The following is a 16,025-nucleotide window of genomic DNA, read 5'->3' on the forward strand; positions in this document are numbered from 1 at the left end:
CCATCTACTGTAATTTATTTCTCCCCCTTGTTTTTTTTCCCCCTTTCCCCTCACTTCCTCTTGTATGTAATTTTGTATAACCATGAGGGTCTCCTTCCATTTCCATGCAATTTCCCTTCTCTCTCCCTTTCCCTCCCTTTTTAAATTTTTTAAAAATATTTATTTTTAAGTTTTTTTAAGGTGGATACAATATCTTTATTTCATTTTTATGTGTTGCTGAGAATCGAACCTAGTGCCTCACGCATGCTAGGCAAGCACGCTACCACTTGAGCCACATCCCCAGCCCTCTGAGGTATTTTTGATAGCTTATCTTTTTCTTTTCCTTTCCTTTCCTCTTTATTATTTTTTTTTAAAGCCATCTCTTTTTCTACCAGGACTATGATCCCAAACTTAGTTTTGTGTGTCTTTCCTGCTCACTATTGGATTATGTATACAAATCAGGTCATTGTAGACTGAGGTTGGCTTACCTGGATGACCTCAGAAAACACATAGCAAAGCTATAAATGAGGTATTCAGACACAGGACTGCAACCTTTGTTTCTTGTTCCACTGATGACACAGTTACTCATGGCACTGAGATTCATGACATTCATTCTGTCAGCAGAAACACACAGATCTCACTTTGTCTCAGCAGGCCTAGCATACTCCTAGGATGCTGGTGGAATGGTTTTCACTGAAATGTGAATCCAAGCCAGGCATGGTGGTGCATGCCTGTAATCCCAGTGGCGCCCGATGCTGAGGCAGGAGGACCACCAGTTCAAAGCCAGCCTTGGCAATTTAACGAGGCCCTAAGCAACTCAGAGAATTCCTGTCTCTAAAATACAAAAAAGGGCTGGGGATGTGGCTCAGTGGTTAAGTGCTCCTGTGTTCAATTCAATCCTACGAACACGCCCCCCCCCACAAAAAAAAAAAAAAAAAAAGAATAAGATGCAAAATCCTTCATCTCCCTTTCTTAGTCAGCTGCTCTCATAACCATAGCCTGTGCACAAAGCCATTCCTTTCTTGGACACTCTCTATGTTGTGCTCCTCTGCTACTTACCAGCTCTACCTTTTATGCCACACCCCTCCCTGTAGGCTTTTATTTTGCTCCACCTAACTTGCTTTTCCTTCCTTCCTCCTTCCCTCCCTCTCTCTCCCTCCCTCCCTCTCCCTCTCTCTCCCTCTCTCTCTCTCTCCTCCCTCCTTTCTTTCTTTTTTTTAATATTTATTTTTTAGTTGTAGTTGAACACAATATCTTTGTTTTATTTATTTATTTTTATGTGGTGCTGAGGATCGAACCCGGGCCGCGCACATGCTAGGTGAGTGCTCTACCGCTGAGCCACAACCTCAGCCCTCTTTCTTCCTTTCTTCCTCTCTTCCTCTCTCTCTCTTTCACAACCTCAGCCCTCTTTCTTCCTTTCTTCCTCTCTTCCTCTTCCTCTCTTCCTCTCTTTCTTTTGTCTTTCTTTTCCCAGGAATTGAACTCAGGGCCACTAGACCACTGAGCCATATCCCCAGCTCTTTCTCTTACTGCGTTGCTTAGAGTTTTGCTTTTGCTGAGGCTGGCTTTGAACTCGTGATCCTCCTGAGTGGCTGGAATTACAGGGTGTGCCACTGTGCCCGGATAACTTGCTTTTCTACACCGAGACTTCTGAATGTTCTTCTTCCCTTGTCGATGTATTTTTTTTTCTTTCTTTCCTTTTTTTTTTTTTTTTCAAGGCCCAGAGCCAGTACAAAATATTTCAATCCCTTGGGCAGAATTAAATGCTCCCCCTTTTGAGTTCTAAACCTCATGGCTGCATGCACTTGTATATAGCACTACTATTTGGTCCTTTATTAGCATTGGTTATCTATTAGCTCCTGTCTTTGAACTCCTTCAAGCAGAAGAAACATCTCTTTTTTCTGGCATTACCTTGAACAGGACCCGGTTTAGGGTAGACACTGGTGACTGAAGAAAGAATAAATAGCACCAATTACCCTGTGTGAGGGGGCAGACATTCGGATATAGAGATTATGTATGTAAGTACACATTAATTGTTCAAAAAAATGTACTGGATTTTATTATTGCTGCTAATGGTGTTATTATTGATAGAGATGTTACATTTCTAATGGCCTGATCCATCCAGTTCATGACTCTCAAAACAGGGAGCAGTGGAACTGTAATCTAATCTATTTATTTATTTATTTATTTATTTTTACCAAAGATATCATTCTTTAATGACAACAACACTTAGAAGTAACAATAATAACACCTGTAGGTAACAGTAGTCACGCCAAAGGTAGGATGTGCATTTACATTACACCTGGTTTCTTGTTCCGGTGGGCTTGGGAATGGGTGGAGAAAGAGGGCTGGCCAGACCCTCTTCTTCTCCTCTCCAGCCTGGTCATCTGGGTTCTCATGAAAGAACCCTCTTCCATTCAGTAGAGGTGGAAAGTTCCTCCTTAGTGAGCAGTGCCTCTGAGATCTCTGTCCATAGCTGGCTCCGTTCAGCGGGCTGCATCTCTCCCTGGGATTCTGGAAGCACTGGGGATGACTGAGCTAGGGCAGCTGCCTTCCTTCTGGGTGCCTCCGGGGTGTGAGGGTCTTGCAGGAACGGAGGCCGTTTGCTGCTCTAGCAAATGCCAAGGCCATGGGTGGAGAGACGAGCCCCAATATGGGACTTCTGGGGGATCCCCAGTGGGCAGGACTGGAGAGAAGCAGCTCTGAACGCTGCAGAGGGACAGCAGCCTTACATCTCAGACTTCCACACACTGTAGATCCAGTTGAGACAGGCTGTGACCTTGGTGTACACTCCTGGGGTACTTGGGCCCCCACAGCCATGTCCCCAGCTCACAATGCCCACCACCTTCCAGTGGTCAGACTGGTACATCAGGGATCCACCACTATCACCCTGGCAGGTGTCCACACCACCTCCTGGGACGCCTGCACACAGCATCTTCTCAGTGACTTCTCCCTGGTAGGCATCCTCTGCATTGCACCGGGTGTGGTCAATGACCTGGACTGACGCCTGCAGCAGTGTGTCAGACATCTTCCCACCATTCTGCTCCGTAAAGCCCCAGCCGACAACCCAGAATTGGGTGGCTGGAGCAAGCTCCTTATCAAAGAACGGCAGGCAGATGGGCCTGATTGTACCTGAAGCAGTGGGCTGCCGTGAGGATCCACTGGGGATCCTGGATGCTTCCTCCACAGATGTGTTGCTTGTTGTACTGGAGGCTGACCTGCCAAGGCCAAGAATCCACCTAACCTCTTTATTGTTCATATGAGGATAGCCCCTAGAGGGTAGGGCTCTTCTTTCAGGTCTCAAAGCTCAGAGCTCCTAACTCCTGGCACTGGGTTGTTTTCTCTTGCTTATAATTGTCTTTAACTTAGTGATATTCAAACTGTTTTGGATATATACACTCAAAACAATCTTGAAAAATTTTAAGTAGATGTGTAAAATTTTTTCATCATAATTTTGAATAGTTGCAAAGGATGTAATTTATTGCAATTTTTTTAAAAAATGGGATTATTATAAACATTTTCAAAAAAGCTTTTTTTTTTTTTTTGTACTGGAAATTGAACTCAGGAGCACTTTACCACTGAGCTACATCCCCCATCCTTTTAATTTTAATTTTTAAAAATTGAGACAGGGTCTTGCTAAGTTGCTGAGGGCCTTGCTGAATTTCTGAGGCTGGGTTTGAATTTGCAATCTTCCTGCCTCAGCCTCCTGAGTCAATGGGATTATAGGCATGTGCCACCATATACAGTATATTGTAAATATTTTCAAATGTAGGTGTGTAACATCACTCATTTAAAGGTATGTAAGAAGTTGGAAATATTTGAATGATTTGATACCTACTGTCATCTATTGAAAAAAGATCACTGTACAATACACAGCCTCTTATTTTGCAGTGCTGCAGACTGAAGCTAGCGACTCACCCAAGGGTTCTATCGCTGAGCTACATCCCCAGTCTATATACTTTTTTTTTTTTTTTAAGTCAGGCTGTTACTTGCTACATATACTACCTCTTTAACATTCACTTATTTCGCCTTTTTTCTCCTAGTTCATATTTCTATCTCCCAGAATCTTATCTATATCTATATCTATCTATATCTATAAAGAACCTCAGTATGGTATTTAGGCTTCACTAGCCCCATTGTAATCATATGCAACTTTATCTTATTCTTTCTTTTGTGGTGCCAGGAATTGGACTCAGGGCCCAGGGCATCCAGTGGGTAGTAGGCAAGTGCTCTACCATGGAGCTACATCTCCTGGTCCCAAAATGCTATTATTATTATTTTTGCAGCCTGGGTATGAAATCCAGGACAGAATGTTATCTTCATGCAACATTTTTTTTTTTTTGCCTTACAATCCTTTATTCAGCACCCTATTATATTTTATTGTAATAAAAATATATAAATTTAAATTTAATATATTTTTTCTTTCCTGTGGCTATAATTCTTAAATTTTTTCTTTGGTCAGAGGTATCACTACAGTTATAATTTGTCCAGTCCATCAAAAATTATATAAATAATGGGGTGTGCTGGCTAACACCTGTAATTCCAGATACTGGGGAGGCTAAGGCAGGATGATCCCAAGTTCAAAATGGTAATTTAACCAGACCTTGTTCAAAAAAAAAAAAAAAGGCTGTGGGGGTGATTTGGGCTGTGGGGTCTAATTCAGTAGTAGAGACCTTGGCTAACATACCGAGGCCCTGGGCTCAATCCCCAGTACTGGGGGAAAAATTACATAAATAATGACCAAACAGTAAATATATCAGAAAACTACTATTGTGATGCTGGGTTGGTGTTTATGGTGGCATACGTTAGCTAATGGACGATTAATTTGGTTCCTGGGGATTTTATTCCTTGTGACAACAGATTTAGTAAGATTCAGGAGAGGAGGGTGGTATACCTGTCTTTTTGGGTGGGAAAACCGCTTTTAGGCAGCGGGAGGACGAAAATGAGAACTGTGACCACTAAGGACTTCTCTGGCAGATCACTTCTAGGGGAGAACTTAAAGAAAGTTAAGTACGTGGTAACTTTGCACGTCAATGCCAATCTGGGAAATCTTCACCCTCCGGAGGGTGCACACTCCAGTCCAAAGAAGAAGAGCTTGAGTCACTCCTCAGCCGTCCACGTTGGGGCGGGGCCAAGCAATTGACGCCCCGACACGTCCGCGAGGCCCCCGCCCCACCGGAATCCCGCGTCCGGCGCGCTCCCGAGAGCTGTGCGCCCCGCCCCTCTGGGACTCGGCGGCGCGCACGCCCCGCCCCTTCCGGCACGGGAGGTTTGATTCCTTTGGCGGGCGGAAGCGACCAGAGCCTGGCGAACGACAACGATTCCTAAGGTCTTCTGGCTCTCGCCGCTTGGCCTCGGACGGCTGGCGGGCTCTTCAGTCCTTCCGTCCGGCCCGACCCCGCCCGGCCCTCCGCTCCTCAGGTCAGTTCTCTCGTCTGTCTTCCGCAGCTGTAGCTGAGGGCCAGGGTCTCGGCTGTGCGGGGCGCGGGGTGTGGCCGGCCCTACCCGGTTCGCTCCCGGCTCCCGGGAGGCGGGAGGAGTTTTCTGGAGACCCACATTACCGGCCTAGTACCCGATGAGATTCTTGGCTCATGTGAACCTCGGTTTCTCCCCGGTGAGGAGAATGATGGAACCGGCTTCACAGGGTTATCTGTGCGTGCCGCCCAGGAGACTGATACATGTGAATTCCCATTCCTGTTTCCTTGACCAAAGCTGTGTCCATGAAAGAAGCTCCAAGAAGGGATTTGCGTTATTTCTTTCCGTACAACTCACTCCAGTGGTGTATTTCCGTTAAAAAAAAAAAAAAGTAAATATGTTGCCACCCCCTTTTCAGAGTCCAGATCCTTCCTCTCCCTTCACCTTAAAGTGGTGGTGTAAAAGGCTTACTAAAAGGGTGCATAGAAGGCTAAAGCAATAAACGCAGCAGCAGGTTACTTCCACCAAGAAGCCTGGGGGTGGGGAGGGCGAGGGGGAAGGGACACTCCCTGGAGAAGGCATCCCAAGAGAATGATCAAGCCCCGGATGAGAAATTGTTCTTGAGTTTCACCTTTGGCATTTCTCTTTGATTAATGTGATAGGGAGAAGGTCAGGGTAACAGTTTTTTAAATAGTTCTTAGTTGTCGATGGACGTTTATTTTATTTATTTATATGTAGTGCTGAGAATTGAACCCAGGGCCTCATTCATGCTAGGCAAGTGTTCCACCCCTGAGCTACAAGCTCAGTTCTCTCTCTCTCTCTCTCTCTTTTTTTTTTGTTTATGTTTTGTTTTCTGTTTTTCATGAGTGTGGGAGAAATCAGAAGAAGCCTCCTTATATCTTCATGGGGCTTGTTTCACCAGTTGATCTCACCATTCTGCATAACTACTATGGTTCTACTTAGATGGGCAGATGTCTCTTTGGTCTCCTCAGAAATCTCTGCAAGAGAGCAGGGCAGGATGCTAATTAACCATATTACAAGGCTGCATTATAAGCCATTCTGTGTTTTCAGTTGGAATTATTCTCATTAGTGTCTCATTAAACTCTCTAGATGTGATATTTGTATTTTGCAGCAGATAAATGTGTTTTTAGCATAGCCCCCAAAATTCTCTTAGTAACTAAACACCCCAATTTGTTGCTGCCCTATACAATTTAACCATAAACCACCTCCTCATTAATTCTAGCCAGAGAAGTTGAGTTCTCAGTTATGTATACCTCCAATTCTTCTATTTATTCACATCTGAAAAGGACATTCAGGTGTCTGATTAGGATCTAGTTTCCTCCTTTATTGTCTACAATGGCAATCTTCCACATTGACTAATAATGTAGTTAGGTTATCCCAATCACAACTCTTTCTGTGTTATATATTCCAGATTCTAGAGGATAACCAGGACACTTAAGAGTATTTAGAATGAGTTCCACATCCACAAAATTTAAAAATCAAGTATAATCTGTTATCAAGGTAGCAAACTACTTCTCGCTCTTGCCGCTTGGCCCCGGATGGCTGTCAGGCTCTTCAGTCCTTCCTCACCTGTAATTTCAGCTACTTGGGAGACTGAGGCAGAAGGATTGTGAGTTAGAGGCTGGCATGAGCAATTTAATGAGACCCTGTCTCAAAAAAATAAAGCTGGGTGCAGTGGCGCAAGCCTGCCCCAGCTACTCAGGAGGCTGAGCCAAGAGGATCATAAGTTTGAAGGCAGCCTTGGCAGGTTAGTGAGACCCTGTCTCAAATTAGAAAGTGTCCAGGCAGGTGGTGTATGCCTGTAATCCCAGCAATTTGAGAGGCTGAGGTAGGAGGATTGTAAATTCAAAGCCAGTCTCAGTAATTTAGTGAGGCCTAAGCAACTTAATGAGTCCCTATCTCAAAAATAAATAAAAATAAAAAAGGGCTATCGATGTGGTTCAGTAGTTAAATGCCCCTGAGAAGTTATGATGCCCTTATATCTCGAATTTGAGGAAGTGAATTCCAACATCATACTACAAATTGCATTTTCTTTCTGAGGGTGACAATTCAAAATAGCCCAGTTCTTTATGTGGAGGGCAGTAGTGGCTCTTAGTACTCTTCCTGAATCCTGCTATTTTCCCTTATCCATTTCCATCTTAATGGTTTTTCAGACTTTGAAATGTGTCAGCCCTGCACTGAGTACCCCAGTACTGCACTAGTTGGGGCTTTGCTCTCCAGTGGATCTGCTAGCTTATTTTTATAGCAGACAACTTTCCACAGATTAATAGTCCAACATTCCTCTATTTCCATTTCCCTGCTCTTTTTCTTTCCCTCATCAGGATCCCATAGATTTTTGAGCTTTGTGTTGACCTTTGGACTTTAACTGCTATAATTGCTTGTTTTAGAAATTCTGAGTCCTGTTTTCACACTTTTTTGGTGATGGGGCTCCACTTTATTTTCATATTTGTCCCATTGACTAATGCTTTTTAAAAGATTTCTGAATTAGTGTTACTATTAAGAGTGTTTCTAATTCTACGCCTTCAGGTGCCCAGTGAGAATTAGTATGTCCTCTGTGATTGTGATTTTTCCGGCAGAAGGAGAGATGTTTCATTTTTTATCACCAATTTTCCCTCAGCACCAGGACCTGACTTTGACTTTGCTTCTTATTCTATTCATGCAGGTTCAGGTAGATTAAAAGTTCAAGCTCCTTATTAAGTTGTTTCAGTGCCATTTCTTCCTGGGAAATGGCTAATACCTTTTAAATGGTGCCCATTTTCTTTTTCCATTTCTTCTTTTACATTGAGCCTAAAATGGTTTTTTTTTTTTTTTTAATGCTGTTTCAATTTTTTTTTTGCTGAGTTTTGTATTTTTTCTCCCAAAGCTTTTCTAGTTTTCTTCAGTGACTTTTTTTTTTTTTTTTTTTTTGTACTAAGGATTGAACCCAGGAGCACTCTACCATGGAGCTACATGCTCAGCCCTATTTTTCATTTTAGTCAGGGTCTTGTTAAGCCGCGTACGGTGTCCCATGCCTGTAATCACAGTGAGTTGGGAGCTGAAGCAGGAGGATAGCAAGTTTGAGGCCAGCCTCAACAATTTGGTGAGGCCCTAAGCAACTTATTGAGACCTTGTCTCAAAATAAAAATAGAAAGGGCGTAGTGCTCTTGTATTCAGTCTCCAGCACCATTAACTCCTCCTAAAACAACAACAACAAAGAAAAATATAAACAGGGTCTTACTTAGTTGCCTTCGCTGGCCTTGAATTGTGATCCTCCTGCCTCACCTTCCTGAGTAGTTGGGGTTATACAGGTATGAGCCACTATACCTGGCTTCACTGGCCAAATGTTTAAAGGCTTTTTACTGATAATAATTTACTTTTTCTCTTCAAGGAAAAGGATTCATGAAATTAGTGCTTTAGACATTTTGAAATAATATTTAAAAAATAATCCTTTGTAATTCTTAGAGTTTTGATAATTTTATTCAGATTTTTCTCTACTTCAATTTAAGAAGATGACCCATCCTTATTCTAATAAGGACCTACCTTATTAATCTGTCTTCCTTTATAAGCTCACCTCACTTCTGAGGTTGAATTTGTACTCTAGGTGTCCCAAATTCATGATGACCATTATTAATGTTTCATAATATGCTGGTAATTCAGCGTTAGATGAGGACAGGCTATAGAGCAGAGAACTTGAAGATAGGGAACATGGTGCTTGCCATCCATCAATTCCAGAACTTAAATGGGTTTGTGAGAGGTTTACCTGTTTATGAAATGAGACTGGCTCTAGAAAGAAATGAACATTAGTACCAACACTCCACCATTGAGAGGGAGTGATCAAGATGCATGGGCTTTGTTCTTTCTAGGTAGAACTCTGTCCCAAGTCCAGTTGGTTGTGCATGTGCTCTCTTAAACTACTGAAGTGTTAGAATGGGTTCCTGGAATCCTGAACCCTGTGCTGGCATAGCTAGTCCACTGCTAGGTCACCAAGGAATGGACCAGGCAAAGTAGGATTTCATCATTAAATGGGCCTTGGCCTCACACCCCTTTGTGAACTCTGGAGCCCCAGTATGTTGTGCAGGACTATGTGGGAAATTCTTTGTAACTGACACAGTGAACTTTCCTTGAGTCCCTGAGATTCCTGCTTGGCTTTCTAGGAGATATGGGGACCTCTCTTGCCATGGTTGGGATCCCAAGGCTTTTTTTTGCCATATCAGCTTTTGGAAAGAAGAGCCCCTTAGAGAAACCATTTCTGTATAGATTTAGAGAGCTTTAACCCCATGTCATATTTATATATAGAATGCTCTATTTTGTAGCACTTAATTTCAAGTCCTAGGATTTGACCAATGTAGCAGCACTTTTAGAAAATTTATTAGCTGTCTACTTTCTAGAAACTTTTTTTATTGAGTTTTTCTTTCCTTCCTGGTTTCCATGAAACTATTCTTCTAATGCTTACTTTTGTTAAGTATTCTTGTCTTGCCTCTTTCTTTTGCCACTCCCAGCTATAGATTTGGTATGAGCCTTTAAACATTTAAACATTTTAAAGATTTGTACCTCTTTTTCCCCCTCCCTCCCATACTGAGGATTGAGCCCAGGAGCACTTTGCCTCTTGTATTGCACATTCCCAGCCCTTTTAATTTTTTTTAATTTATTTTTTATTTGTTCTTTTTAGATACACATGTGGCAGTAGAGTGAATTTTGACATATTATACATACATGGAGTATAACTTATTCTGATTAGGATCCTAGTCTTGTGGTTGTACATGATGTGGAGATTCACTAAAGTGTATTCACATACATACATTGGAAAGTTATTTCTGATTTCTTCTACAGTTTTTCCTATTCCTATCCTTCCTCTCTTCTCTTCATTTCCTTTTGTCTGTTTCCCTTCCCCAACTTGTTGTGTTGTGTGTCAGCAAGCACCCCCTCCCCTGGCTTTTTTTTTTTTTTAGGTACCCGGGATTGAACCCCAGGGGCACTCAGCCACTGAGCCACATTCCCAGCCCTGTTTTGTATTTTATTTAGAGACAGGCTCTCACTGAGTTGTTTAGTGCCTTTGTTGTTGCTGAGGCTGGATTTGAACTGAGATCCTCCTGTCTCAGCCTCTGGAGCCACTGGGATTACAGGCATGTACCACTTAGCAGCAAGCCCTTTTAATTTTATTTTGAGACAAGATCTCCACATGTTGTCCAGTCTGACTTTGAACTTGTGGTCCTCTTGACTCAGTTTCCTGAGGACTACAGGTTTGACTTTCACTTTTAAGTCTTCATAGATGTGATTGATTTTATGTATGGTGTGAGATATAGAGACCAGTGTTCATTTTTCTATAAGCTAACCAATTGTTTAAGCTCCAAATATGCATTTCCATTTGCTTTTACCTCTAATAACAGTCTTTTATTTTTATTTTTTTAATACCAGGGATTGGACCCAGAGGCTTTATACCATGAGCTCCATCCCTTGCCTGTTTTTATTCTTTATTTTGAAACAGGGATTCCATAAATTGCTGAGACTGGCCTTGAACTTTTGAACTGTTGATCCTCCTGTCTCAGCTTTCTGAGTCACTGCTATTACGAGTCTGTGCCGCTGTGCCTGGCCTCAGACAGTTTTTATTCTTTATTTTGAGATAGAGTCTCACTAAGTTGCTGAGGCTGGCTTGAGCTTGTTATCCTCCTGCTGCAGCCTCCTGAGTCCCTGGATTACTGATGTGTGCCACTGTGCCCACAACAATATATTTTTTAAAGTTTTATCTTTTCATGTTTGAGTCTTTTTTTTTTAAATTTTTGCACTGGAGATTGAACCCAGGGGCACTTAACCACTGAGACACATCCCTAGCCAAACCCCCACTTTTTTTTTTTAATATTTATTTTTTAGTTTTAGTTGGATACAATACCTTTATTTAATTTATTTATTTTTATATGATGCTGAGAATTGAACCTAGGGCCTCGCATGTGCTAGGCAAGCACTCTACTGCTGAACCACAACCCCAGCCCCAACCATAGCCCTTTTTTATTTTTTGTTTTGAGACAGGGTCTGGCTAAGTTGCTTAGTGCCTCACCAAATTGCTGAGGGTTGATTGAACTTGTGATCCTTCTGCCTCAGCCTTCTGAGTCATGGGATTACAGGCATGTGCCACTGTGCTGGGTTCATATTTAAATCTTTTTTTTTTTTTTTTTTTGGGTACCAGGGATAGAATCCACTAAGTCACATCCCCAACCCTTTTTTATATTTTATTTAGAGACAGGGTCTTGCTAACCAAGTTGCTGAGTCTTTTTTTTTTTTAAACATAAACCAGTAGTGGTCATTTATTATAATATTAAATATTATATACTGTACATAATTGTACATGCTGTACTTTTTTCTTTTTTTTCTAATGCTGGCTTTTGAATTCACAGTCCTCCTGCTTCAGCCTTTTGAGTCACTGGGATTACAGGTGTGGGCCAATGTGCCTGGCTTATGTTTAAGTCTTCATTTGGAATTGATTTGTATGTGTGGTGTCAGATTGGAATTCAGGATAGTTTTCCCCCTATGGCTAATTGTTTTTTTCAGTATTAATTTTATACCTAAGTCATTCATATTTCAAATTCAAATGGAAGAGATAAACTGGCTCTATTTCCTTTATTGGTCATGTGGTATTTCTGTCTTACAGGTTCTTTTTGTCATTTTGAAAACACTTCCAGGTGGACTATGAAAGATTATGATGAACTTCTCAAATACTATGAATTATATGAAACTATTGGAACAGGTAATTGCTATTTTTTTTTTTCTTGGAGGCAGAGGATAGATCAACTATTTGAGAGTATAGTCTTTTGAGGCTTTTTAGTCTAACTTATGCTGTATTAAAATTTTCTACCTAAGAAAAAGTGGAGCAAGGGTAGAGGAAAGTAGTAGAAGGGCTTTATATTGCAAGGACTTTGACTTGTATCCTAAGTAAGTCATTGGCCAAAAAAAAAAAAAAAAAAAAAAGGGAAAGAAAGAAAAAAAAAATTAAGTCATTGGAGAGTTTTGAGCCAAGGAGTGGTGTGACCTTTGTTTTCAGTGGGTCACTGTGTTTTATGGTGAAAAGATTGTGGGGAAGAGGGAAAGGGCAAAGGCAGAGAGAGGTTAGGAAGCTATTGTAATAATTCAGGTAAGTGACTCTGGCAATGATGGTGATTTAGGTGAGGATGATAGTGACAGTGATGAGGTAGTTATTGAGGTATAACATCGTAAAACATGCGAAGTGCACTGATCTTGATAGGTTGATCAAATATATATATCTATTTATATTCACTCAGGTAAGAGAGACCATTTCTAGTCAGTACCTGCTTTTCCCCCATGTAAACATTAATATTTTTCCTCCACAGTAAACCACTGGGATTTGTTGATGTTTTGGCTGTGGGGTATTATAAAAGAGAGGAAATAAGGATGGTTCCAGGGTTTTGGGCCTGAGAGCACCTGGGAAAATGAAGTTGCTTCTTACTGAAATGGTAAAGAATTTGGAACAGGCTACCAGAAGCTTCTTTTTGGAAGTGTTAATTTGAAGATTGAGAAATCTAAGGAGAAACATTTATTCTGCTTTTGACCCAGTTTTAAAGCATAATTGCTTATCCTCCGAATTTTAAAACTGAGTGGAAGTTTTATATAATTTGTCTTTGGTCTCAGCAACTTTCTATTATGTTCTAGCAATGTTAATTATAAAACAGTTGTAGCTGGATGCAATGGCGCATGCCTGTAATCCCAGTGGCTTGGGAGGCTGAGGCAGGAGGATCACTAGTTCAAAGTCAGCCTCAGCAAAATCGAGGCACTAAGCAACTTAGTGAGACCCTATCTCTACATGAAATACAAAATAGGGCTAGGGATATGGCTCAGTGGTGGAGTGTCCCTGAATTTAATCCTTGGTACAAAAACAAAAAAAGTGAACAGGTGTTTCTGCTTGAGTCCTTGTTTATCTCTTTGTCATAAATTTTCTTGTGCATAGGTGGCTTTGCAAAGGTCAAGCTTGCCTGCCATATCCTCACTGGAGAGATGGTAGCTATAAAAATCATGGATAAAAATGCACTAGGGGTAAGTTTAAAATTGTTCTTTTAATATTCTCCTTGTAGAGCAATTTTGTGATTAAAACCTGAATATCCTAATTACTATTCTTAGAATAATATTTTTATGCCTTTAAAAAATGTATAGAGATCTGTGGTTTTAAAGTAGTCTGGGTGGGTGGGAGGGTTACTTTGTCCTTCAGATTTTAATGTAGGGCGTTTGAACTCTGTAACATTCATTTTTTTTTTTTGGTGGTTGTTTCATAGTCTTTTTTTTTTTTTTTTTTTTGGTGGCACTAGGGATTAAACCCAGGTCCTTGTGCATTTGGGGCAAACACTCTACCAACTGAACTATATCCACAGCACTGTTTCATAGTCTTGGAGGAGTTTCTGAGTATTAATATCTCCCATTTTTACCCTTTCACAATACTCTCACTCACGTTGATATATTTTGTAGTATAGGTGAGTAGATAGATAAGTCTTAGATCCCAGCTTTTTATTCAAAGTGACTTTAGAAGTTATCTAATGAATCCTTTTTTTAATCAGTATTTTTTTCCTTTCTGAGAATGCTTCCAGGTTTGAGTTGTTCATTACCTACTAAAATAGACCATTCAATTTGTGGTTTTGGCTATAATATATATAAAATTATTATTATTTTTATATTGAAGTAAAACCTGTTTCTATTGATGGTCCTTTTTGTGCGTTCTATGCCTTTCTAGTGTTTGAAGTTGTTAGGAGTCTTCATTTTCTAATTCCCTCTACCATCCTTCATGTGGTTTGTTTCTGGATTTAATTTTTGTTTCTAGTCTTCTCCTGAGAGTTAGTGAACTCTAACTAGTCTCTAAGTATATACCTGTGGCTTGCCCTCCCTCCCTCCCTCCCTCCCTCCCTTCCTCCCTCCCTTCCTTCCTTCCTTCCTTCCTTCATACTATTGGGGATTGAACCAGGGGTGCTCCACCACTGAGCTATATTCCCAGACCTCTTTATTATTTATTTTGAGACAAGGTCTGGCTAAGTTGTGCAGGCTGGCTTCAAACTTGGAATCCTTCTGGCCTTAGCCTCCCAAGATGCTGGCTGTTTCTTTTTTTTGAGGATCAATTTTGAAAATTAAGTTTTTTCTCTGACTAAAATCTTTTAAGTATTAGAAAAGAAATTTCTAATTTCAGACTAGCTGGGCATGGTGTTGCATGCCTATAATCTTAGCAGTTTAGGAGTCTAAGGCAGGAAGACCACAAGTTGAAGGCCAGCCTGGGCAACTTAGTGAGACCCTGTCTCAAAATAGAGTAAAAAGGGTTAGGCATGTATCTTAGTGGTACAGTGCTTGCCTACCAGATGCAAGGCCCTGGGTTCCATCCTGGTACTCCCCCCCCCCACCCCACCCCCCCAAAAAAAAAAGTTAAAGAAAAATGACTTTTTCTTTTGGATTGAGTTAGTATTATAATTATTCATAGTTTACACTTTAGTAAACAGTATAAACATTTTAAACCTTGCATGTACTAAGCAAGCACTGAGCTATGTCCCCAGTCCTTTTTAGATTTTATTTTGAGACAGGGTCTCACTAAGTTGCCCAGGCTGGCCTTGAACTTGTAACTCTTCTGCCTCAGCCTATAGGCATATACCCTGTTTGCCCAGCTGTAATATGCTCTTAATTATGAAACATAAAAAATATTTTTTAAATGTTTTCTTATTGTTGGAATGAGACAGGATTTAGCATTCATTAATCATTACCTTATTTTTTATTATTAAGGATATAAGCCATGATTAACATACATAAATAAGTCACAGGAAACTAAGGAGTTTTGATGTAGAAATGTGATTTAATTCTTTGAATTCTCTTCAAGATATATGTTAAAAAATCTGACAATTATTGTTTTTCTTTTTTTAAATTCTGATTTGTTATACATAATGGCAGAATACAATTTATTTCATATTACACATATAGAGTACAATTTTTCAAGACACTGATTGTACACAAAGTATTTTCATACCATTCGTGTCTTATACATGTACTTAGGGTAGTGATGTCTAACTCATTCCATTACCATTCCTATCCTCTTATCCCATCCTTTCTCCTTCCTCTCCTTTGCCCCATTTAAAGTTCCTCCATTCCTCTCATGCTCCTCCTCCAATCGCCATTATGGGTTAGCATCCTCATATCAAAGAAAACATTTGGCCTTTTATTTTTTGGGATTGGCTTGCTTCACTTAGCATTATATTCTCCAATTTCATCTATTTACCTGCAGATGCCATTTTATTTTAATGCTGAGTAATGTTCCAGATAATTTATTTTTAATAATCTGTTGAACAATAATTCAGTCTTCAATCTTTGTTTTTTTTTTTAGTTCTCAATACTATATTCATTAATCTAATAAAAGAACATTAAAACTCATTTTTCTTGGGCTTTTAAACATTGATTACAAATTTAATTTATTCTCTCGAGCAATTTAGATTTTAGTACCCCCCCTCCCCCTCCCTCCCCCCCCCCCCCTTCTCTCTCTCTCTCGTACAAGGGATTGAACCCAGGGGCGCTTAACCCCTGAGCCACATCCCCAGCCCTTTTTCATATTTTATTTAGAGACAGGGTCTTGTCTAGTTGCTAAGGGCCTCACTAAGTTGCTGAAG

General features: G+C 40.6%; 1 protein-coding gene and 1 pseudogene across 5 annotated transcripts in view; one reads left to right on the forward strand and one right to left on the reverse strand.

Moving 5' to 3' along the window:
• Positions 1–2,707: 2,707 nt before the first annotated feature.
• LOC114089123 (transmembrane protease serine 4 pseudogene) lies at positions 2,708–9,019 on the reverse strand (annotated as a pseudogene).
• The window catches only part of Melk (maternal embryonic leucine zipper kinase), an 81,362-nt gene continuing 70,620 nt past the window's right edge, over positions 5,284–16,025 (forward strand). For 4 of the 5 annotated variants that reach the window (XM_027931014.2, XM_071600455.1, XM_071600454.1 and 1 more), the window contains exons 1-3: positions 5,284–5,400; positions 12,038–12,133; positions 13,349–13,434. In XM_027931014.2, the coding sequence (XP_027786815.2) occupies positions 12,076–12,133; positions 13,349–13,434 (144 nt within the window). In that variant the 5' untranslated portion in view covers positions 5,284–5,400; positions 12,038–12,075. Of the gene's footprint in view, positions 5,401–12,037; positions 12,134–12,421; positions 12,518–13,348; positions 13,435–16,025 lie in introns of those variants that run through there. The other variant, XM_071600456.1, reaches the window with a different exon arrangement.

This window comes from Marmota flaviventris, chromosome 13 (genome assembly GCF_047511675.1).
Source record: "Marmota flaviventris isolate mMarFla1 chromosome 13, mMarFla1.hap1, whole genome shotgun sequence".
Lineage (NCBI taxonomy): Eukaryota > Metazoa > Chordata > Mammalia > Rodentia > Sciuridae > Marmota > Marmota flaviventris.